Genomic DNA, 26,219 nt, shown 5'->3' with positions numbered 1-26,219 from the left:
TCAGCTATACAGTAAAGCTGCTTAGATCTACAAAGACCACAGCCGGAGATTTCACAAAAGCAATTCCCAAACAGAAACTATATATAACACTAAAATCAGACAAATGGAAAAATGCTTTAGGAGATATGTATAGTTGGGCAAGGCAGCAGTCTGGAGAAATTTGTGCTGACCACAGTGGACTCAATATGTTACCACAACGGTTTGAATACAAATCTTCAGACCAGATGTAGAAAAAAAAATAAAAAATCTTACTGAAAGTTTTCTCTGTTTAAAACTGAATTGCTACTGGATAAGGTATCCAGTCTCTGTGAGAGCATTATTGGCAAAAGTAGCAATTTAAAAGTGTTGGTTTTGTTTGTTTGTTAAAATCTAAACCCTTTACAATTTGCCATATATATTGGTTAGATCTGTATCATTAAAGCCCTATACAAGCATGTTCATCAAACCATTTGAGGCACACAAACTCCCATACAGTAAGTAATGTTAGTGGGAAAGAAAATAGGACTTACAGGAACGTTCTAAATACCATATTCCAGTGTATTGTAAAGCTAATGAAGATAGACTGTCTCAGCCAATCAAGATGCAGGATTTCAGATCATTATCTGCCAACAAATGCCTTCCAGTAAACAAAAAACCTCATCACTTTAATTATGGTTGGATATGTTATAAAAAAGAAACAACTACAGCAAACAGCTTACAGATGTGAAGCCCTTGCCCACAGTTTAAAACAAACCATTTTTTTTTTCATTCCAGTTTTTTAAAGTCACATTTTGTGGCTCTCCTTGTGCACAGTCAGGTCAGTAAATATAATTTCTCTTTATTTTATTCTCTTTCTCATTGTGTTTGGGAATGTTACTCTTAATAATTACAATAGAACCTATCATATCCGATCCTGTAAGATACAATACCCTTTATTAACGGATGGACCTCTGGCACGTGTTATTTGCACATGCTGCTACTAATTGAATGATTGAAGGAAACTGACCAATCAGTAAATTCAGCTCTTAGCAAGGCACAATAGATTCAGTTGCATATAAAAACAGGCGCTAGAAAAGACGAGAGGGATAGTGTAAAAGACGCTGCGTTTGGGAATGCAGTTTCCCCTTGTACATGCCAGCTGTCACTATGTTCACATAAAACAGAAAAAGAAAGCACAGGATTAATATAATTACTGTACCGTTAAAAAGCCAAAACAATATTTTTTCACAACATTGATGAACGTCAAAAGCAGTTGCTGTTTGTGTCCTTATTTTATTTTTATTTATTTTTTTAAACTCCATTTCTGTCTCGGGTTACTGTAACACATGGTTTCGGTGCAGAAATGTTACTGGAATGCTGTTTTGTAAATTGCCAAATACGGTACTGTATTACATGGCTGTGTTTTTAATACTGCACTTTTTTTGCAGTAATTTTTACTGATTTCTATAGTACTGTACTTTAGTGTTTTAGACGCACCTGAATTTGTTAATTTATAAGGCCCCAGCATTAACAAAGAAACTACAATGTAGTATAATGACTCCTTCTGAGATGCAATATTTTCACATATCCAATGGACCCCTGGAACCAATGAATTTGGATATGGGAAGTTCTATTGTATTTAAAAATTTGAGTAACTTACACGATTACACAAGGATAGGCAATCAGTAATGTAGCAATAGGAACGATAGCCAGATTAATAGCTACTGTTCATATTGCACACGTGTAAGGGAAAGCTACATGTAGGGTTTGTGTTTAACAACATAGCATAAACCTGAAAACTCGCTTCAGCTCTGTTATTGTCTTCAGGTATTGCCTGGAATTACATATGTTACAAGGCATTTATTAAATATATTCAGTACAAAGATTAAAATGACTATATATGGGTGTGGCAAAGTGGTTTGCAGTGCACAGGTGCAGGAGTGAAGCGGTGATCAATAACAGACAGACAACAATAATCCAGGTGCAATGGTTGTTTATTTATAATCCAAAGTCACCTGACAACTGTAAATAATAATGAATGGTAGTACACAACGATGTATAATACTCAGTATAACCCAGGGGTTCAGTCCCAAAATAATATACACCGTATAAACACACACAAAACACAACACAGTCACAAGTCCAAAGTGAGTGCTCTAAGTGCAAGTGGTGAAATACAATTTATTCGTGAACAAAGGTGCAGTGTTGTCCAGCTTTGTGCTGGCCTTAAGCAACAGCTCCTGGATTGTGTTTAGCTGTCTAATAATTACAAACAAGCACAATATTAGACACACAACAAAACAAACAAACACTTTTTACGCTCCTTTCCGGTTAGTCCTTAACCATAACAAAGGAACAGAACGCTCGGCCACGTCCCCTTAAGTACCGTCAGTCACGGCCCCTTGGGTAACGAATAAAATCGCTTTCTCCAATCCGCGATCGCCACATCGCTTCCCGTCTGGGACGATGACTTAGTGTACCGTGGCTCCTTCCCCTTTCCAGATGGACGACTTCCAACTGTCTCTTGAATGAACTGTCAGACCGTCCAGTCTGGGGCACGTCATTCCTTTTCCACAGCGCCCTTACAGGTTGGGAGGGAGATTTATAACCAAGGTTCATTTTCTCTATGTTAAAAATGGGTTTCCATCTAATTTAATAAGTAGTAAAACATGTTAAGGTTAGACTTTTTCTGTTTTTCTATAGGGACTCCTGTCAGTATCACATTAAGCAATTTAATTGGACAAATACTCTACAAATAGAAAAGCAGACAGTTTATCACCCTCAAGGGGCATATTATCCCTTTATATTATTTATTGAATAATACATTTTCATGCACAATCAGCAGAATGGGCACAGTGCTTTCTGTAATGTCTCATAGGAAAGCAGAACTCAAAAGAAAGATGTAATTTGTAGGTTTTGTTCAATTATGTATTGCACTTTTATGATTAATTTGTTTTACCAGGGGTTTGCATAACTTGTTTTGAGCACAATGATAACTTATATAGCAGCTGGGCCAAGACTACTAGAACAGACATCCTTTGATAAGAACTTAAGAACATAAGAAAGTTTACAAACGAGAGGAGGCCATTCGACCCATCTTGCTCGTTTGGTTGTTAGTAGCTTATTGATCCCAGAATCTCATCAAGCAGCTTCTTGAAGGATCCCAGGGTGTCAGCTTCAACAACATTACTGGGGAGTTGGTTCCATACCCTCACAATTCTCTGTGTAAAAAAGTGCCTCCTAGTTTCTGTTCTGAATGCCCCTTTATCTAATCTCCATTTGTGACCCCTGGTCCTTGTTTATTTTTAGTAAAACAAAACAGTATACAATTTGTAAGAAAATACTAAATTAACTAGTTCTACCTTCTATTCAGTTGAGGAAAAAAAAAGACTTTGCACTAGCTTCAAAACAGGGCCCAGAACACCTAAATTTAAACAAGGGCAGTAAAAAACAGTGGGATTACTGTTTAGGCATACACTTTAAAACTCAAGTATATTGAGCACAAGGCAGGAATTGGTATGCATTCACACAATCTAGGACCATGGACGCTTTTCAAAATTTCTTATTCATGTCCAGTCGTGTCCAATTCCAGGCTGGGGATGCACATGCAGTAATTCGAGTTCATATTACAAGAGATCTGGTATTCAGGCATGCCATTCCTACCCCTCTCCATCCAGAAAAACTGAAACACAATCACTCACAAAGATACATGCTTGCATATCGGATGTAGAAAAATGATCTGAGAGATATTTTAAAAGTGTGTCCTTTCTGTAGAATTACTGGCAAGAAACATGTATATATTTTTTTGTATGACATACATCATCAGACTTTATTTTAAGAGGGGAAGCAAGGTGTCCATGGGGGCAGCCATGGTGGGAGGAACTTCACTCCCCACCATGGCGAGGTAGAGCCAGCAGCGACCCCAGGTGATGCAGAGCCGGCAGCGACCCCAGGCAACGCAGAGCCGGCAGCGACCTCAGGCGACGCAGAGCCGGCAGCGACCCCAGGCGATGCAGAGCCAGCAGCGACCCCAGGCGAAGCACAGCCGGCAGCGACCCCAGGTGACGCAGAGCCGGCAGCGACCCCAGGCGAAGCGGCACCGACAGCAACCCCAGGCGATGCAGAGCCGGCAGCGACCCCAGGCGAAGCGGCACCGTCAGCAACCCCAGGCAAAGCGGCACAGACAGCAACCCCAGGCGAAGCGGCACCGACAGCAACCCCAGGCGAAGCGGGCGTGGCATCCCCGAGCGGTGACGTGCTGGCATCCCCGGGCAAGGCAGAGCTGATGACCCCAGGCGATGGCGACAGCGGATCCTCGGGAGGCGACGGTGGCAGCGGACCCTTGGAAGGCGGCGGCGGCAGCGGCAGCGGACCCTGGGGAGGCGACGGCGGCAGCGGACCCTCGGGAGGCGATGGCGGCAACGGACCCTCGGGATGCGACGGCGGCAGGGGAGCCCCTGGCCATGAAGGAGGCAGCAGGAGCTCCACTTCTCCCAGTGGTGGTGACAGAGGCAGCACCTGCTCCTCTCCTGTTGATGGTGGTGGAGGATGAGGCAGAGGCAGTTCCTGCACCTCTCCTCGTGGCGGCAAAGGCGGCAGGGGCTCCTCCCCTTCTGGCTGTGAAGGCGGAAGGTGATCCTCCCCTTCTGCGGCAGGGGCTCCTCCCCTTCTAGGACTGTGTCCCTGTCCAGATCCGGGCAGCCCGCCTCCTCATGCCCATAGTGCAGGCAACTGGTGCACCAATCTTCTGGGAGGGGGCAGTTGAGTGGGGAATGCCCCCACTCTCCGCAGATTGGGCACCAGCAGCTGCTCATAACCACATGGAGGATGGCATCCCAGCTGCTCTCCCTGGTATTGGGTGGTGCAGATGGCCACTGTGTGCCTAAACTCACCACAACCAGGGCACCACTCGTCTACCACGTAGACCTGTCCGATGTGCCCTGGTGGCTGCTGTTGCTGCTGCTGCTTCTTGCAGCATTTCCTTCCCATTTTAACCCTTTGCGGTCCATTGTCGGACTGGGTCCGACATTGCAATTATTCCTCACAGGTCCTTTGTCGGACTGGGTCCGACATCATTATAGCAACGCAATAAACGGGTGTTTAGTCGTTTTTTCTCCGGAAAAAGCCGAGAAAACCATTCAATTGCCGAGTGGTAGCGACAGGAGCCGAGACAAGTCGGAAAAAAAAAAAAAAAAAAAAAAAGGCGTATTTCATGAATAGTCATACATGGTATCAGGTATCAGATAATGGGCGTCCATAGTAAACAAGCTGGCTAAGTGCGTCAGCGCACTGAGACTATCATGGACATTTGCAGAGCTTTTTTCAGATGTTATAGTAATAAAATAATGACTTGGATCGCATTATTGAGGAGTTTGGTGATAAAACGAGTGATCTGGAGATGATCGATCGGTATGTACGACTATTATTATTATTATTATTTATTTCTTACACAGCTGAACGCTATAGCAAACAAAAGGCTGGGGCGGGGCTGGAGATGCCTAGTGTGTGCTTTGTTGATATGCAGGGCCATTTAAACCCGTTTGACTGTGAAAAAAAATACTTTTAAACAGCGCGTATAAAATTAACTGCGCGTGTGAAAATTAATTAGACCTGGCGTGCCTGACGCGCGATTAATAAATGGACCGCAAAGGGTTAAAGCACCAGCAGTACCTCCTCTGGCCTGGATCCTGGAGGCGCTGCAATCCCACGCAGGACACCACATGTGACAGGGTTGGCAGAGTGGTGACGTCAGGCCAGATACAGGAAGAAAAACAAACAGGCAAAAATAAAATAAAAGGTTTGAACAAAAACCACTGACAAAACAAAAGTTTTAACAAAACAAAATCACGAACACCAAAATACAGGTCAGGCTGGGCAGATTGCTTTCACAGATCCTCCATGTATTTTAATCTCTGTTTCTTTTAAACTCTCCTTGCTCGCTCTCGTTCACTCCTCCGAACACCCACCCCGAGTGCAGAGAGCTGCGGGATTATATGCAGGTGACCATCTCCCGATTAGCAATGATTAAAAAATTAATTAACTCGGGAGATGGTCACCTTCTGCACGAGGTTGTACAAAACATACGGCTCTTCGCCGTCACATTTACAAATAATAAATGATAATAATAATAATAATACAACAAAACAAATACAAAGTAATAAATCGCACTGGGGTGGAGGGGTACCCTGTTCTAAAAATAAACAAATAATCATGTACAAGGCTCCTTGCCCTGTTACATACATACATATATATATATATATATATATATATATATATATATATATATATATATATATATATATATATATATATAGGGGGTAGGGAGATATGCAAATAATGCATTACAAGAGCCAATCAAATTCTACATTCACAGCGTTTTAAAAGTCAAAATACAGTAAGTGCATACATGTTTCGCCCTTTTAGGGGCTCATCAGTACAGCGCAACTGTATTTTGACTTCAGAAAGGCTCAGGAGAGTAAGTAAAAACAAGTAGCTTTCTAGTTAAGGTGAGTGAAAGCAATAAATTCAAAAACAAATGGGTTGTAGAGAGATATGCAAATAAAGCATTACAAGAGCCAATCAAATCGTGTGAAAGTTGCCTAATGGCTTCTACATTCAACATAACGGCTCTGTAATGCTTTATTTGCATATCTCCATACAACCCATTTGTTTTTGAATTTATTGCTTTCACTCACCTTAACTCGAAAGCTACTTGTTGTTATATATATATATATATATATATATATGCATTATATATACAGTACTGTGCAAAAGTTTTAGGCAGGTGTGAAAAAATGCTGTAAAGTAAGAATGCTTTCAAAAATAGACATGTTAATAGATTATATTTATCAATTAACAAAATGCAAAGTGAGTGAACAGAAGAAAAATCTACATCAAATCAATATTTGGTGTGACCACCCTTTGCCTTCAAAACAGCATCAATTCTTCTAGGTACACTTGCACACAGTTTTTGAAGGAACCCGGCAGGTAGGTTGGCCCAAACATCTTGGAGAACTAACCACAGTTCTTCTGTGGATTTAGGCAGCCTCAGTTGCTTCGCTCTCTTCATGTAATCCCAGACAGACTCGGTGATGTTGAGATCAGGGCTCTGTGGGGGCCATACCATCACTTCCAGGACTCCTTGTTCTTCTTTACGCTGAAGATAGTTCTTAATGACTTTCGCTGTATGTTTGGGGTCGTTGTCATGCTGCAGAATAAATTTGGGGCCAATCAGATGCCTCCCTGATGGTATTGCATGATGGATAAGCATCTGCCTGTACTTCTCAGCATTGAGGAGACCATTAATTCTGACCAAATCCCCAACTCCATTTGCAGAAATGCAGCCCCAAACTTGCAAGGAACCTCCACCATGCTTCACTGTTGCCTGCAGACCCTCATTCGTGTACCGCTCTCCAGCCCTTCGGCGAACAAACTGCCTTCTGCTACAGCCAAATATTTCAAATTTTGACTCATCAGTCCAGAGCACCTGCTGCCATTTTTCTGCACCCCAGTTCCTGTGTTTTCGTGCATAGTTGAGTCGCTTGGCCTTGTTTCCACGTCGGAGGTATGGCTTTTTGGCCGCAAGTCTTCCATGAAGGCCACTTCTGACCAGACTTCTCCGGACAGTAGATGGGTGTACCAGGGTCCCACTGTTTTCTGCCAATTCTGAGCTGATGGCACTGCTGGACACCTTCCAATTGCGAAGGGAAGTAAGCATGATGTGTCTTTCATCTGCTGCAGTAAGTTTCCTTGGCCGACCACTGCGTCTACGGTCCTCAACGTTGCCCGTTTATTTGTACTTCTTCAAAAGAGCTTGGACAGCACATCTGGAAACCCCTGTCTGCCTTGAAATTTCTGCCTGGGAGAGACCTTGCTGATGCAGTATAACTACCTTGTGTTTTGTTGCTGTGCTCAGTCTTGCCATGGTGTATGACTTTTGACAGTAAACTGTCTTCAGCAACCTCACCTTGTTAGCTGAGTTTGGCTGTTCCTCACCCAGTTTTATTCCTCCTACACAGCTGTTTCTGGTTCAGTTAATGATTGTGTTTCAACCTACATATTGAATTGATGATCATTAGCACCTGTTTGGTATAATTGTTTAATCATACACCTGACTATATGCCTACAAAATCCCTGACTTTGTGCAAGTGTACCTAGAAGAATTGATGCTGTTTTGAAGGCAAAGGGTGGTCACACCAAATATGGATTTGATTTAGATTTTTCTGCTGTTCACTCACTTTGCATTTAGTTAATTGATAAATATAATCTATTAACATGTCTATTTTTGAAAGCATTCTTACTTTACAGCATTTTTTCACACCTGCCTAAAACTTTTGCACAGTACTGTATATATATATATATATATATATATATATATATATATATATATATATATATATACACATACACTACCGGTCAAAAGTTAGAACACCTCCATTTTTCCAGTTTTTACTGAAATTTACGCAGTTTAATGTCTCAATGTACTCTGAAATTAAAGCATAGAACAAATAAACAATTGGAGATAAAAAAGAAATTATGAAATAATTTTGTTTAACAAAATTTAATCTAAATTTTTGACTCATCAAAGTAACCACCTTTTGCAGATATAACAGCCGAACACACTCGTGGCATTCTTTCTACAATGGAAATCAAATATTGTTTGGTAAGTTCTTCCCAACACTGTTGCAGGTTCCCACAAATGTGTTGCACTTGTAGGTTGCTTTGGGGTCCAGTTCACCCCAAACCAGCTCGATGGGGTTTAAGTCTGGAGACTGTGCTGGCCATTCCATGATTTGAAGCCTACCATTTTGTTCTTTTCTTCTAAGGTAGTTCTGACATAGCCTGGAGGTATGTTTTGGGTCATTATCCTGCTGTAGGATGAACCCCTGACCAACTAGGCGTATACCAGAGGGTATTGCATGGCGCTGCAAAATGCTGTGGTAGCAGTTTTGGTTCAGGGTGCCACTCACTCTGTGCAAGTCGCCGATTCTGGATCCAGCAAAAGAGCCCCAGACCATCACGCTTCCTTCTCCATGTTTGACAGTTGGTGTCACACACCGAGGAACCATCCTTTCGCCTACTCGACGGCGTACAAAAACCCTGCGTGATGAACCGAAGATTTCAAATTTTGATTCATCAGTCCATAAGACCTTCTTACAGTCTTCAGTAGTCCACTGGCTGTGCTTCATGGCCCAGGCAAGCCTCTTTTTCTTATTTTGCCATCTTAGCAATGGCTTTCTTACTGCCACTCGACCTGTCAAACCTGCAGCTCGAAGTCTTCTCTTCACAGTTGAAACTGAGACTTGCTTACTTCGACCAGTGTTAAGCTGTGCTTGAAGCTGTTGTCCTCTGAGCCGCCTATCACGCAAGCTGTTGACTCTCAGAAACTTGTCTTCTGATTCTGTTGTGGCTTTGGGTCTGCCAGACGTTTTCCTGTCAGAGTTTCCTCCAGTTTCCAAGTGCCTTTTGATGGTGTAGGAAACTGTACTCACTGACACCTTGGCTTTCTTTGCAATTTCTCTAAAGGAAAGACCTACACTTTTAAGGGTTATAATGGTCTGTCTGTCTTCCTTTGTTAATTGCCCTTTTCTCGCCATTATGAGAGCAATATACTACTTCCTGCAGTACAATACTGTCCAAATAATGCTTAAGAGGGTGTAGTAACACAGTCTGTTCCAACACTGCTTTTATACAGTCAGAGGGTTTGTAAGTAATCAACAAAAGTTGGGACACCTGTAGGAATTAACTTTCAAGGCTTAATTTACTTCCATTGCTGCAGAACAGCTGTAAGTTGTTAACCCATTACTTGTTCCCTGAAAAAGGCCTTTTTGTTTTTCAGTTTTTAGTAACCTAAACTTTTTTTTTAACCTCTGGCTTACCTTTGTACCATTTCAGGTTATTCACTGGACTTGAACTGCTTAAATTTCAATAAAAACTGGAAAAATGGGGGTGTTCTAAAACTTTTGACCAGTAGCGTATATATATTTGTAATACCTCTGTACATATTCTCATATTATTTTACAACTAAACGTTTCAACTGTGTCTTGACTTAAATTATGACATCTCAGATTGACTTAAAATCAGTGTAAACCAATACCACTGTTCTCATGCTTTAAGCCATATAATACAGAGAAGAAAGTTGTTTTATTCAGAAAAATCTTAATTTCACAAAAAGTCAATTCAATAATGCACCTCTGACTTCAACAGTTTTATAATACTATATGTATATAAATTGTAAAACAGCAAAAACTGAACTTGACAAAAGCACTTTGTCTGAAGATTTTCTAGGTTAAAAACAAAGCATTAACAAGGTCACTTATTCACATGCCACCAATCAAACTGTTTTTAATAAGGAAAGGGAAATACTTGGTTAGGTAAATTAAAAGAAAATGACTTCAATTAGCTTTATTTTTCAAACTCCAGACATGAGGCAATACAAACATTGGGACCCAGTTTACATTTTGTATTTTCTTTTTTGAAGCAAACAAACATCTACATTGGCATGTATCACCATTTCAAACAGAATTCGGATTACACAAAATTATATTTGAAAGAGCAATTGTGATTCACTGTGATAAAGCTTGCCAATAAGTTGCCAACTGTTCCATCAAAACATTACACACAAAAGACAACATTCCTCCGCCCAGGAGAGCAACCACCAAGAAAAGGTGTTAAAACCAATCCTCGCCCAGGACAACTGGAAGCTGCTAGAGACTGGAAAATGCTGGCAGATGTTGGTCAACAGCTTATTTTTCCACCTGAGATTGCCACCACTAACCTTCGACCAGATATTGTCTTGTGGTCTGGATCAGCACGCCTTGTTCACCTGGTAGAGTTAACAGTGCCATGGGAGGATGCTGTAGATGAGGCATATGAGAAGAAGAAACTGCGGTATGCTCAACTAGCCACTGAAGCAGAACAGCGAGGATGGAGAGTCCGGGTTTACCCAGTGGAAGTGGGTTGTCGAGGATTTGTGGCACACTCTACAACCTGGTTTCTCAGAGACGTTGGATTCAGTGGCCAAGAGTTGCGTCGCACAGTGAAGAATTTATCTGAAGCAGAGAGGAACAGCAACTGGCTGTGGTTGAGACGGAAAGATTCTGGCTGGATCTCAAGCACAATAGAAAGAAAGAAACGCTGATGTACAGGTAAGTAAGCTGGGCTGAGTTGAGTGGGGGACGGAGGGAGGTGATGCTGGGACGCCAGAATCACCATCGAGCCCTCTTGAGGTGTCGTGGGCTAGTCGACGAAACACTGAGGATGGAAGGTGCCCACTTGAAGACCCCAGAGATGTACCCTACTTAGCTCAATCCAGACGGTTGTCATGCTGATGCGCTGGGGAGGCCGCACTGTGGTTGATCCCCGGAGCCAGCATTGCAGCCGTTGTGTGTGCTGATGCACCAGGGAGGCAAAATAAGCTGATCCCTGGAGCCAGCATTACACTTCAGCCATCAACACCAGACAGAAGGATATGTACATCATCATATGGAAGGAAACGTAAATGGATGGAGACACATATGGATCACATTAGTTTACTGTAAAGCTACGTCTTAGTTGGTGCTTATCTTGGCGAGAGCCGAGTTCAAATCAGCATGAAGTTTTAACATCTACTCTCGTGTAATGGAAATCATTAACATAGATTATCAAGAGCATCTTAAAATATGGGTTTCATTCAACCCCTGTATTGAAAAGGAGCATTTTTATATGGATCGACTTTTTAAAAAGCTGTGAAATAAATAAACACTACATTTGTCTTTGCAAACATCTTTTATCAAGTAGTTTATACATAAAAAAAAAAGTCAATTATATATTTTCATAGACAAGGGACTAATGCTGAAGACAACATTAACCAAACTGTCTGCGTAAAGATTTTGATGTTGTCAATGTTGAATAATTGGCATGGAATTTGAATTAGCATTAGTTCTTGTCAACGAAAACAGATGGGCAAAAGTTGCAGACTGTGTAACAATATAAGTAAGTGATATTTTTCCTTTAATATAACATTGAAAAATATGCCCATGTAAGAAGCAAGTCTGATGGAGGAAAAACATATTTCTTTGTGTTCCAAGTCCTTTAAAATATCTCCATTGTTCTGTTAACAGCGCTGTCAAAACTGTGCAAAATGACAGCCTACTTAATAGATCATCAAACACATTCATCTCACACTAATGACTGATGCTAAATGTTAAGAGATTAAAAAAATGACAACGTTAACAACGAAGAACAATAAATATATAAATTAATATAAAATATATTACATGTTGTGACAGGGCGGCTGAGGTTAGTGACGTCAGACCAGAAGCAGGAACTGAAAACACACAGGCAGTACTCGGGTGCAAAGCGCACTAGCGCACTGCTGCACTATTTATATTTTAACACAGAAATATATTAAAATGTTTTACAAAAACAATGCTCACTGAGTAAAGCAAAAAGGCAAACCAAAACAAATCATGAACACTAAACAATACCTCGGGGTCAGGCTGGGCAATCGACTTCACTGATCCTATAGAATTTGTATTTTTAGTTTTGTTTTGTTTCTCCGTTCTCTCGCTCGCTCTCATTCTCTACTCCAAAAACACTCACACCACTCCACACGGAACAAGGACAGCTGCAGGCTTTTATATTGGTGAGCATCACCTAATTAATTAATCAATTAATTAACTCGGAAGATGGTCACCTTCTGCACTGGGTTTTGTTAGGATGGGGCTTCCCCATCCACGCTGCCAAACAATAACAAACACAGCTTTTTCGCCGTCACATTTATACATAAATAACGAAAACAAAACATTGTATTTTAAATAAACAAAATACATTCAAATCATACAACAATTAACAACAACCCCTGTCCCCAAACAATACATTCTTACAATAACAAATCACTTGTGCTTAATAAACAACACATATATTTACATGCAGGACTTTTCCCTGCCCCCTCTATTTATGTGCAGGGCTTTTCCTCTGCCCTGCCACACATCTATTTATGTATGTATTTATTTATTTATATTAGGGCTGTCACTCGATTAAAAATTTTGATCGGTTAATTTCTAGGCATTAGTTGATTAAATCGGTATATTTAATCAGTAGATTAATCTGTGCACATTTTTAATAAAGGTAATGATCTTATCGTGGCTGTCCTGTATGGTAATACTAAAAAATCAATAGAATCTAAAAAAAAATGGAGGGGGGGGGGATTTGTTTTTTTTAAAAGCATTTTTATTATTATTTTTATTTTAGTAAATATAACACATTTTCACATAACAACCATTCTTTCGGGCCACTGTCACATACCTGAAAACACAAGACAGCTCTGAATGCGTTCTTGCATGCCAAGGTAAAGAACAGAATCAATCAAGCGTTTAAGAAGCTCGTGATTTTTTGTGATGTATTGTATCCCTACGCTTCTGCTCATCCAGTTGAACATCAATCTGGGTTTGTCCAAAGGTTTGGAGTGTTACAGTGGCTCGCAAGTGACTTTGGGAACGCTCATGTTTTTGTGCTGACATCGATAGACATCATAGATTGCTGTAGCCAGTGCTGTTCCATATCGCCTTTTCTGTACTAAACAAAAGACAGTTCCAGCAGTATATATTTTTTTAATTGACAGCTACTGGTAAGCCACGGATACCTTTCATAATTTGAATGTTGGAAGTGGCGAGTATATCCTTCCCTTACCATGTCAGTTTGGGTATTTGTGGTGTTACATCCCTTTTTTTAATAATCTCCTATTTTTCTGAGAAAGTTGCTGTTCAAGCTGTTAGCCTGCTACCTTCGATACAATAAAATCTCACAGACTGCTTGGACCTTTAAGGGTATCCATATCCAATAAATGCTTCTTGCTGCACCAATTTGGCACGTGTTTAGTTATGTTTTCAATTTCTTTGTCTACTTTCTGGGTCAAGTGACATTTGAGGGAGCTGACATACTGGAGCCTTTCAGGCAGCGACGTGACGTCAAGTGTGGGCAGCAGTGTGGAGTAGTGGTTAGGGCTCTGGACTCTGGACCGGAGGGTTGTGGGTTCAATCCCCAGTGGGGGACACTGCTGTTGTACCCTTGAGCAAGGTACTTTACCTAGATTGCTCCAGTAAAAACCCAACTGTATATATGGGTAATTGTATGTAAAATAATGTGATATCTGTATAATGTGAAATAATGTATAATGTAATCTTGTAACAATTGTAAGTCGCCCTGGATAAGGGCGTCTGCTAAGAAATAAATAAATAAATAAATAATAATAATTAGTTGATTTCCCTGATCCAACGTTTGCGCGCATGGGTTTATGGGATACAGCTGTGAAAACCATAAGCGTGCGACCTGGCGGAGTACAAATCTTTCAGGTGCTTGACTATTAAGTGTAAAAACAAGAGGGAAAACTTATGTTGTGTGCCAAAGCCTATTGATTCAGAATGGGCAATCATAGCAAAAAAGATGGCTACATAATTTGAGAACGGGGCATACACTGAAAACCTTTCCATTCAGGTCGAAATTCTTTCGTGTGTGAGGACCACTTTGAACCTGAAAGCTATGAAAGGAACATGCAGGCAGAGCTTCTGGGGTATGAATGCAAGACAAGGCTAAAACGTGATGCAATGCCAACAATATTTGCCCACAACAAGATGAAAACGTCACACAGCAAAGGCCGGCATCATCGTTTAGCATGAAAAAATCACCAAAAGGTAGGTCATTATATATAACTCAATTGTATTTATTAACAATAAGGAATAAACTACATCAAAGTGGGCAAGATGAGATAGTAGTATTATAGGCTTTTTATTGCACACTTTATTTGTTATCAGTTGTAGCTGTTTACAAAAGCTTGAAAAAGTAGAACACTTGTATGAATTGTAGAAAAAAGAGATAAGCATTCTACTTTCTCTTTATTATCGTTTTCCATTTTGGAAATTGTTACGTTTCAGTTTTCGCTATTTGTGTTATTATTATTTTCTGTGGATATACTCCACACAACAAGAAGGTAGGGGACGTCTTACATGCCTTCCCAGGAGCTGCCCGTGGTGGATGTATCTAGTAAACATGCGATAGACCATTAGCCTATACTCTCTGAAGGGGAAGAAAATGTATTGTAACACTCTCTCCCTCCTCCTCAGCTAAGAACCTCGGAGTCACCCTGGACCCCTGCCTCTCTTATTCCCAGCACATCTCCACTCTGGCATGGACTTGCCGATTCTTCCTGAGCAACATACGAAGAATCCGACCCTTCCTCACCAACTACGCCACCCAGCTCCCGGTCCAGGCCCTGGTAGTCTCCCTCCTAGACTACTGCAACTCCCTCCTGGCTGGCCTCCCTGCGTCCGCCACCCGTCCGCTCCAGCTCATCCAGAACTCCGTTGCTCGCCTGGTGTTCTCTCTGCCTTGCTTCTCCCACACAACTCCACTGCTCCGCTCACTCCACTGACTCCCGATCACCGCTCGCATCCAGTTCAAGACTCTTGTACTCGCCTACAGATGCCTTGACCAGACTGCACCCAGCTACCTCCAGAGCAGTCCGACCTCAACATTTCATGTTTTATTGGCCTTATTTTCATCCATAATAATCAGATAAATGGCGTCTCAAATTATTTGCAGCTATAGACTAGCAGCGTACGGAAATAGAGAAATCAACGACCCGACATCATATCCTAGCAGCACATGAGAGACCCAATGCATAGAAGCTGAACGTTGTTTTAATGCTTTTATAATGTAAATTGGCTGAGCAGGGGCTTCAAATTGTATCAAAAGTTTTCAGCCACATGTTTTCTATTGAAGTGATTCATATCCACTACCACTACAGGTACCCTTTAAATGCAGACTTGTTTACCAAACATGTGTGATACAAATTTCCATCAACTTTTTCATGTTTTATAAGACTTACAGAAACATTACCAACATATTTGAAATCTAGTTACTTTTCTCGAGGCGCAGGCAAAATCCAGATTTTTGTGGTCCAATATACCTTACAGAAAGCATGATAAAGCATACTGTAGGTGTTGTACAGAATAGCAAGGTTTGGTAAACTATGGTAAATGCATAGTACAACCATGAGAAAAGCATGGTAAAACTAAAAAAACAACACATAAAAATACCTTTTATAAAAGGTAGTGGAAAAATATTGTCCTCAAGGATGATAGTGTCCGACAGGGGATCATAATAAATGGTGCCTGGAGGACACTATATAGTTTTCTACTATAACCAAAATATCCAGTCCATATATGTTTTATTAAACTTTTAAAGACAGGTTTTTATCTTTATCATTTGATTTCCAGATGGCAGTGTATATGCGCTTCAGCTCTTGAAGTTTTTATAGCATCAAAGCTTCTAGTTCTGTTTTCTGGAGTGGAGATACTGCTGAAGAATTGAGATAGATATTTTGATGGCACCTTTTGTGTTTGTAGCGTCATTTGTTGAACCTCATCTCCAGAAAGTTGAGAAAAACACACCAGTTGTGCAAGTTAATCAACAAGGCGTGAGCTTTTCAGAGATTACAGCAGTTGCTTTGTATATGTACCGTTGCTATAAATATATACCGCTGTTAAGGGCTTCTCATCACAATAAAGATTTTTTATATAAAAGAAAATGTCAATATTTATATTTCAAATCGATTTATTTTAATTTACAACATGTGTTTTGCTTTTCATCCAAAAACTTTGTGCTTGTTTTCATTAGTTAAAAATGTTTAAGAGGCACCACATAATTTTTGAACCTTAAGATGACATTACATTTGTTTTCCATGCTTTTTCAAACATTGCACAGAGAGAAGGGAAGGAGGTAACAAGCTAAAGTTCCTTTAGTTTCATACAGTAGTTTCATAGTAGATGGTTTAGTTCCCCACAGAAACTATAATTTGCATTGCACAAGAGGTACACATTATTCAAAATGAAAGGCAGCTCTGAGTGTGCATTTATACACCGGGTATGCATAGTCCCAAAATGGTGGTAGATGTTTGTGTTGTAAGGAGGAATACACAAACAGACACAAAACATCTCGCCGTCAATGCAGGACATAAAAAACAGAGGTCTTGTAGACCCCACTAATGAACATACTTAATCCTGTATGTTACTGAGTGACTTCTATATTTTGCTTTACATATTATGAGAAACCATACTGGCATACTCACCAAGGTCTTTGATAAGAGAAAGTGCCTCCCATGAGATGAAGGCTCCACCTCCATCGTCCATGGCCCCTTGCCCTACATCCCAGCTGTCCAGATGGCCACTGATTAACACAATCTACAGAAATAAACAGAATAGCTTTATTTTTTCACATACAGTAATACTACATGTGAATGGCTTTGTCTGCTAATAACATGATATAAAAGGAACGAAACAAGATGAGTTCAAGGATATAGGAAAGTGTTTCAGTTCAGTTTTTTTCTTTTTACCTCTCATCATACAGTACAGCAATCCAAACATGGTGAAAACGTTAGGTTATTATCATAACCCTGGTTCCCTGAAATAGAAATGTAACCATTACCGCATGGGTATTTACCTCCTAAAGACCCGAAACCTGAATAAGATATGTCAAAGCTGCTCGACGAGAGTGTGACGCAGTCATGGCCAGCCCCCAAGGACATAAAAACATTGCAGTCACAGACCTCAACTCCATTTTTCCTTCAAACCTGCTGCAACAACCTTGAAGGTTAATGGTTACACTTCTATTTCAGGGAACCAGGGTTATGACAATAACCTAACGCTCCCTTTCAAGAGCGAAATGTAACCATTACAGTATGGGTAAGTGTACCAAAGTCACTGCAAGGGCAGTATTGCAGAACAACTGGAATGCTATAAGGCTAAGCCGAGTAACAAGTAGCTATGGCTAGAAAACAGAGGGAGAAACTCACCTCTATGTCTGTGTTGTAAGGGTTGACTGAGAAGCCACCCTTAACTACAGTTCCAAAACCAGGGTTTTGAGGATACATGACATTAAGTCTGTAGAACTAGTAAAGGTACGGGGAGTAGCCCACACCGTTGCATTGCAAATGTCCTTGACCGATGCACCCTGGAATAAAGAGCATGAAGTTACCATGCCTTTGGTGGAATGGGCAGTGAGCTTCTCTGGAGGAGGCAAGTTGGCCAGCTCATAGGCAGTCCTGACCATGTCTGCTATCCATTTGGACAGCCTCTGCATAGACAGGGCTTGACCATGGGATTTAGCCCCCTAGCAGACAAAAAATTGTTCAGACTGCCTCCAGCTTTTTGTCCTGCCAACACAATACGCCGGGGGCCCGCACAGGGCAGAGCGTATGGAGCTGTCGCTCCCTGTCAGACTGGAAAGGAGGTGGATGGAAAGCCTCCAATTCCACAGACTGGTTGACATGAAATGCCGAGATTGTCTTCGGCAAAAAGGCAGGATTGGTACGAACCGTAACCTTTGTCCTGGCCTCTCTAACAATTAAGCAAGCTTTTGCAATGGCGAATGCCTGCATCTCACTCACCCACTTTGCGGAGATGATAGCAAGCAAGAAAGCCGCTTTAAGCAATAAATATTTCAGCACAGCTAAATGAATGGTCTCAAATGGAGACTTCATGAGTGGATTAAGTACCATGTTTAACCTCCAGCGAGGAACAATGTCAGAAAGTGAGCTCCTGGGGAGACCAAGTCAATTTTGACATGGCAAGCTGAAATAGACCTTTAATGTAGAGGGGGATTTCCCCTCGTCAAACCGGTCCTGCAAAAATGGGACCATGGGACAGGTCATGGGGTCCAATCCACGAGGCAGACACCATGTCTAAAAAACACCCCACTTGTATCCCTACTGGGAACGCGTGGACATTGCTCTGGCATTCTGCAGGGTGTCAATGACCGTATTAGAAAGCCCCAGCACTCTGAATCCTTTGAGTCTCAATAGGGCCAGGATAGCACTTTGAGAAGGCACGGGGAGCTAGAGAGAGGCCAATGACAAGGAACTGTTGTTCTCTGAAAGGCGAACTACTTTCTTTGTAACCAATTGAAGGTCAGCTTTTCCCACAGCTAGCCAATCAGAAGTGATAGGGGTGGGGACGTAAACACTTTTTAAAATGTTTGTGCATGTGCTAGACTTCCGCAGTTAAGTTTTCAGAAACATGCGTGGCTCTCTAAAAATATAGCTGGAGTGTCTTTCTAGCAACAGAATGAACATAGGAAAAATAAATAAATAAAAACTACTTGTCCTACAAATCTTGTTGTCCCGGGCGCACCCCTGAGTATACACAATTGGAACTACACCAACACCAACTTGGCTAAACTGAATAAAAAGTAAATCCAAGCCACCCAGTCTTGTTTCTGGAATGATGTATGCTGCAATAGATTTATGCAACTATGCTGGAGATACCAATAAAATAGTCTATATATGATGTGGTGCTGGGATCTCTGAGGTTAATTAAATGCTGGAGTAGTCACTTTGAAAATATGCCTCAGCGTGTAGTAGCATTTACTTTGAGTGTAATCAAAGTAAGAATTTTAAAAATATTTATTTTAGTATTATTATTTATTTCTTAGCAGACGCCCTTATCCAGGGCGTCTTACAATTGTTACAAGATATCACATTATTTTTACATACAATTAGCCATTTATACAGTTGGGTTTTTACTGGAGCAATCTAGGTAAAGTACCTTGCTCAAGGGTACAGCAGCAGTGTCCCCCACCTGGGTTTGAACCCACGACCCTCCGGTCAAGAGTCCAGAGCCCTAACCACTACTCCACACTGCTATATTTTGTGTAAATCTTTCTCAGGTGTCTTCTTCAGCTAACTCTGTGGAAATGAAAGTGGAAATTAAACCTGTTGAAATGGCAGATTTGCCTCTATCAGGTAATGATGTAACAACCAGAGATTAATTCTGGCCTTTGCAGAAAGTACACAACCTCAGTAATCCAGTTAAATTTGCCTTAAGGTTACTGACCCTTGTTTTTAGTAATAAGAGCATTAATTACTGTCTGGTTTGGGAACATTTCTTTACATACTGTTTATATTACCAAAAACAATGAGATCACCCAGTAGTTAAAAACTGTTGGATTCTGCACATTCTCAGTAAAGAAAAAAAAAATCCCTTAACTACTGCCAGATGCTGGCTATCAGATGCAATCAGTGCCACTCAAACGCAGTGAAGAGAAGGAGAGACTGGCATGTTCTATGCAGTCCATTAACATAGTTAGAAAAGGGGTAGCATGGTTCTGTCCGTGCTACATTTATACTCCACTGCTTTACAGAGTCAGGCCTCGGGGACCAAGGAATAGCTTTTTGTTTAAAGTGGACAGGACGTCTCTGAGGTCTTGCGTTTTAGAAATAAATATATTTCTGTCATTCGCGTTGGCCTTTTATCATCATTTCCTCTAAAGCAGAGTTCATTGTAAAGGCAACCTTTGGTGAGCTCCCCCACTATGACCAGTATGATGTGAAAAACTGACCTGCAGATCTACACTACCTGTGTATTGTGCATTGTAGTCTGAGATAGGGGCTGCATTACCTTTTCCTACCTTCGTGGATTCATACTTGCTTGTGTAAGACCAGCACTCAGGGTCAGAGACAACACTGTGGTACAGTATTAGAAGGTGACCAAAACTCATTTCAACACTGAATACTACATACTGTAAGTATTCTTAATTATCAGGAAATCCCATAGTCAATGAGGTTGCTCTGTTCACTCTGATTCTAAAGGGTTTCTTGCGCATTGTAATTACTGGACTCAACATTCCAATACCAAAAGTCACTATAAAAAAGGAACCAGTCTTTTAATGTTGTGTCATTGAGTAAAATAAACGTACACTATTTAATTACTGTTGGCATCTCTATCCTTCAAGTGGCGTACTAAATGACAAAAACTGTGATAACTGTGCAATTATTAAGGGCCAACACTACATACACTGCAGAAACTATCAATGAGGGTAGTGGTACCACACCGAAAAATAGGGTTAGTGTACTGTAGATGCACCCATACATTCCAGTGACTTCTAAATGATTCGCTCGCCTGCAGTGTGGAACAGCCTTTAGAGTATTCCATGTACAAGCAGCATAAGTACCGGTAAATCACAACTAACCATTACAGCTTGATAAACCAAATGCACTCCACACAAGAGCGAATAATGAACATAATGGTTGAAATTATCGCTAAAGATACATTGACAATTAGCAATGTTGATCAGCAGTAGTTAATGACATTCAATAATTTAACATCTACCCTACATTATTTATAAGGCGTAATGAGCATAACGTATACCAGGACCGGGAGGTATGTGCCGTATTTAATATGATATGTTACTTAATTTATATTTTATAGTTGTCCAATGAAAACATAATTTATTGATTCAATATAATCTGTATGTTATTATGCTGCCTTTAATTATATGCATACATTGGGCTTTATGCATACTTTACTTTTATTACACTTCCTGTTAATAAAAAGCACTATTTATTGAAGCATTGTCAAATTGTACCACAATTGTTTTTTTGTTTTTTTTAATTTATTTTTATTTGACGTATTATTTCAATTTTGGTATTATGCAAGCATAATTTTTAGCCAGTGGCACATTGATGTAAAGTATAATAGTGTAATTGTTTAATCGTTTAGTTCATGTATTCAGTTATTAAAAAAAAATATACAGAAATGCCCATCACTAGTGTATACACATATGTACTTACTACATACAATACATACAATAAATATATAGATATAGTACTATGTCTGTACTACATTACATCCAAGAACAGTAGATTTAAGGCAGTGTGTTATGGTTGTATGGGATTTGACAGCATTTACCTTTAGATCCCTTGGGTGGAATTATGGGATTTAATGGAAACTGTTAAATGGGGAAAAAATATATATTCAGGGATTTGTCACTTGATGAGAGCTGTCAACCAATGATCGAAATACAGAATGCAAAAAAATATATTGATACACTCCAGGGAAGGCTATTAAGTCCTAACATATGAGAGTGGTAACTATCAATAAACACTATGAAGCAGGCAGCAGATGAGCAGGACGCTTTTGTGAAGGATTGTATGGTCATAAATCCTCAGTAAATTACTGATTCAGGAATATTAATATTCTCTAAGTCGGCTGATCATTAAGGTTTGAGTTGTGTAATTTTTTCTTTTTCTATTAACAAAATGAAAATGAAAAAGAGTTTTTATGTGTTTTTTGTCTCTGCAAATGGACGCCTTTGCCGTAACCACATATAGAGAAAGTCTGATGCTTTGCTTTTCTTGTTTTTTTGATAGCAGAATGCACTGTACTATTTTTAAGATTCATTTGAACCGAGTCTGTGGGTCTTTATCTAGAGTGAACGCAAACCATAGTTCCCAGGCCGTCTCGCATCTGTTTGTCACAAAAATGTTGTTACTTATGCTTTGTCATGTTTTTATGAGTTCTTATTTACAGCCTTATTTTCAATTGTTCCTTGTGAAGTGGGTAAGCTCGTCTTTCACATGATAATTTACACATGCAGCGGAATTGCTGCAGCTTATTAATTGACTTCCTGTCGAGTCAAAGAAAAGGAGAACTGCATTTCAGATTCAAATCACAATGAGACCACTTTAAAGAACAAAAGAACTGTTACATTTTATAGGCTTTTAAGTTTGTTAAGGGTTTGCAAAGGGCAATCCAAATCTTAACTCCAAACACACTACAAGAATGTGTTTATTCCACCAGAGAATGAAGTTATTCCATAGAAGGAAAAAGAACAGCCATTCCAGCCATCCACAGTTAAAGATGTAAGGTATCTGATAATCACCCGCTTACCACAATATTGAAGTAGTGAAAACAGCAATGGTAGTAAGAGCCTGCAAAACATGTTATATATCTAAATTATTTAAAATAAATAATGCATGCTTCATGTATGAAAACAAAGAATTTAATAGAATGATGTGAAGTGGCTGTTCAATTTAGCTGCAAAAAGGTTAATAAAACAAATTAAGTAATGAGGGTTTTATTTTTTTAATGCATTTTTAAAAAGGTTTCTCAACTGTTGGTCCCTGAGAAATAAAGTAATGGGCCCCAGACCAGGGCCACTGTCAATGAGCCATTGCCCTCAAATATCAAATTTGTTTGAGAGAGTGAGAGCAAACAGGCCTGTCCGTAATAATTATACACAGTCGGTTAAATGTACTTTATTTCTTTCTAATATAAATGTGTTTTTAATGATAGTTTAAATCGGCAATGCATTTCTGTTAAAGTACGTTGCAGGCATCAGTTGAGGCTGGCAGTACCAATGTAAAACAATGGTAAAGCACCCCTCCAAAACGCATAGCTATGAGTGCTGATTCAGCTTCATAATGCATTGTGGTTACAAAATCCCAGGTCCTAACACAAAATAGATATCTAAAAAACAATTTAGGAGATTTTCAAATAGACTATGTGCACCAAAACTAGATGAGTCAATTAGTTAAGATCCTGGTGTCATGGTCAAGGAAGAGGAACTGCACTTTTTTCATTTTCCATTTTTGTACAGTTTGTGGGTGTATTTTGTACTTGCTGCAGCAAGTAACCCTGACATCTGTTTTGTTTTATTTATTTTTTAAAACAAGACCTGGAGTCAGCCATGTCAGTACAGCACGTAAAGTAAGTACAACGAAAAGTGTTCTAAAGGCCAAACTGACTAATTAGTGTTTATGAAGAAAACCTTACGTGAACAATGCATTTCTTTTACATTAAACAGGGGCTTGATATGTGATGTCCCTACAGCTAACAGTGAAGAATGTAAATAAACCAGACTGTCAACACGGTTTTGATAGAGCACACAGAAGCTAAACTATGGAAAAAAAAGTAAAACGAATGGGATTGTTCATTGCAGCTTTAAACTACATACTTATTACTCCCTTATTGGCAACACTGAAAGATTTTTCAGGTAAATGTTTTGATTTTGAGGGTGTATTACACTTGCTTTTGAATGAACATGTTAAATCGTTGCTATCAAATGTAAACAATTATCTGTATTTGTTTCATGTTCATTAATAGGTTTACTGTTAATGAGGGTTAAAATAATGTTAATTAATAGACGGATGATTAAGAATTGCACACAATTTTAAAAATACAGAATTGAGTTGTGCCTAGATTATACAGTAAAGTACTATTTTTAAGGAAAGCCATAGTTTTACTTATTAATGTAGAGCAGAACCCACCTCAAAGCTTCTGAACACAGTACTCTTCTTGTTTCTTGTGTTTGTTTCTCATGTGTGTGTGTAACACCATGAACAGACATGCTTTGCCTCAGGTCAGTCCCCAGAGCTCCCTTGAAGCCTTCAGATGTTTGCACTCTCAGCCAGGGCCACAACCAGAGCTGACATTCTACCGAGGCCAAGCGTAGGTTTCAAGCTATAGCTGGCAGTATTTATATGACTGCTTGGTATTTACTATTCAACCTCCAAAGCTATGTTACACAGCAAACCAACAGAGAAAATGAAGGAGTCTTTTGTACTTTACCAGGATTTCTACATAAGCATCAGCATTGATGATGCAAAAAAACGGGGTATACTCTCTCCTCGCACTGGACTTCGCTTTGTGTTCAGTGCGAGGAGTAACTCTAACTCTAACCCTGTGTGTGCTGTGCTCTACCTTTAAATTTTAAGCATGCCTAATTGTAAAGGTAATCTATCTAACTAATGTTAATAACGCCTGTAATTTCGCCCCTGCTGAGTCAACGCGTCCGCGCCCCCGAATTTTGCCTTAACGACAACTTTATGCTCCCCTGGGCGTTGACTCAGCAGAATTCTCTCTCTCGCTATACGGTTCATATATATGTGAGCACTGCAGTTATGTGCTTACAGTCATTACTCACAATTGTTTTCCTCCCAATTAGTGAACTGTGGTATTGCTTGGCATGTCGAAAAATACGGGGTCTGGTCAGCATTTCCGATCTGTCCAAGCTAGTATAGAAATTCCTCATTCCTTTGAAAATGGCTGCATGTAGGTTGATTCGAGATCGGGCAATAACGTTTTGGTTTGTTTTTCTCGGCAGTAAGTCACGTTGCTGCTTGTGTATTCGGGCAGTGATGTCTTTATTCGTCTTTTCTCGGCAGTCAGTCACATTGCTTTTTGTGTACTCGGGTAGTCACATCTTTTGTTGCAGATTTTTATCCACGCATCACTATACTATACTTAAATTTGAAGGAATACGGTAACTAGAATATGACTGAGGGAGATTTCCAAGACCACTTCCAGCCTTGCAATACTGAACAACAAGAAGAGGAGTAGCACATTAACTGCCTACAATCCATTCTGTGGTTAGAGATCCCATCAGTATCCTTGCAGAATGTACAGCAAAACTAAAATAACACTGTAGGACTACAGTATTGTGGTCCACTGCTACATTCAATTCAAATTGTGTCTGCCAGTCTGTATAATTTCATCTTTCCCACATCACGTGAAAAGCAATTACTGTCTTTCCTTTGACTGAAAATTAAACTCACATGGCAACACAAAAATAAACTTGTAGCCTTACATGTGTGGGATTCAGCTGTCAGGATTTTTTTTTAAGTTTTGATTTATGAAGGAGGCAAACTTAGCAAGCGTGTCTAAAAAAAAAAATCCTAAAAGATGAAAAGCCATGTGGCTTGCAGGCCACATTAAAGATAGATTACATCCTAGAGATTTCCTGTGTACAGGCCTTTCTTGTGCCCCATCTTAAAACATATAGTAGACAAATTAAGGGATTAGGAATGTTGGTAGTACGAAATAGTATTCCATTGCCAAGCATTAATACTGTTCCTTTATTGGATTACAGTAACTGGTGAGCATTTTTTTCAATTGGCTCATCCAGCCAGTTATTACGGGAAACACCAGCAACAGAGCGTGACCCCGGCACGAGATTATAAAAAATACTGCATGGGGTAGTGTGTGATAAAAAGGGATCCTCATTTTCCGCAATAAAAAAAATGCAATTATCCGATAAAAAAAGAACAAATCTGTGTTATTCCCTGAGTAAAATAAAAGGGATAAAAATGAGTTTTCCCTGCCACATTATAAGACACACAAACAGTACTATTGGGTAACAGTTAACACATGAAGTATTTATTGTTGTTCTTGTTACACTTGTTGTGTCTCTTTATGTTGTATTTTAGTTTATAACTTTAAGTTTCTTTTTACCATCTAAGTAATATTGCACGTATTCGCTCCTGTCTTACTCAGGCAGATGCAGAAAAGCTGATTCATGCCTTTGTTTTGTTTTTTCCCGTATAGACTATTGTAATGCTTTGCTTGCTGGTGTCTAAAAAAACTCTCTTAAAAAATTACAATATGTCCAAAATTCAGTGGCTAGAATTTTATCTAAAACCAAATTCACTGATCATATTACCCCAGTCT

At 39.9% G+C, this 26,219-nt stretch overlaps 1 protein-coding gene across 2 annotated transcripts in view; it reads right to left on the bottom strand.

Moving 5' to 3' along the window:
* Positions 1 to 26,219, bottom strand: part of LOC117394707 (carboxypeptidase Q-like) — a 142,236-nt gene that overhangs the window by 27,359 nt on the left and 88,658 nt on the right. For both annotated transcript variants that reach the window (XM_033993191.3, XM_033993192.3), the window contains exon 5: positions 17,066 to 17,177. In XM_033993191.3, coding sequence (XP_033849082.3) covers positions 17,066 to 17,177 — 112 coding nt within the window. The remainder of the gene's footprint in view (positions 1 to 17,065; positions 17,178 to 26,219) is intronic.

Source organism: Acipenser ruthenus, chromosome 3, assembly GCF_902713425.1.
Source record: "Acipenser ruthenus chromosome 3, fAciRut3.2 maternal haplotype, whole genome shotgun sequence".
NCBI classification, from domain to species: Eukaryota; Metazoa; Chordata; class Actinopteri; order Acipenseriformes; family Acipenseridae; genus Acipenser; species Acipenser ruthenus.
This window is presented reverse-complemented; position numbering and strand designations above follow the sequence as displayed.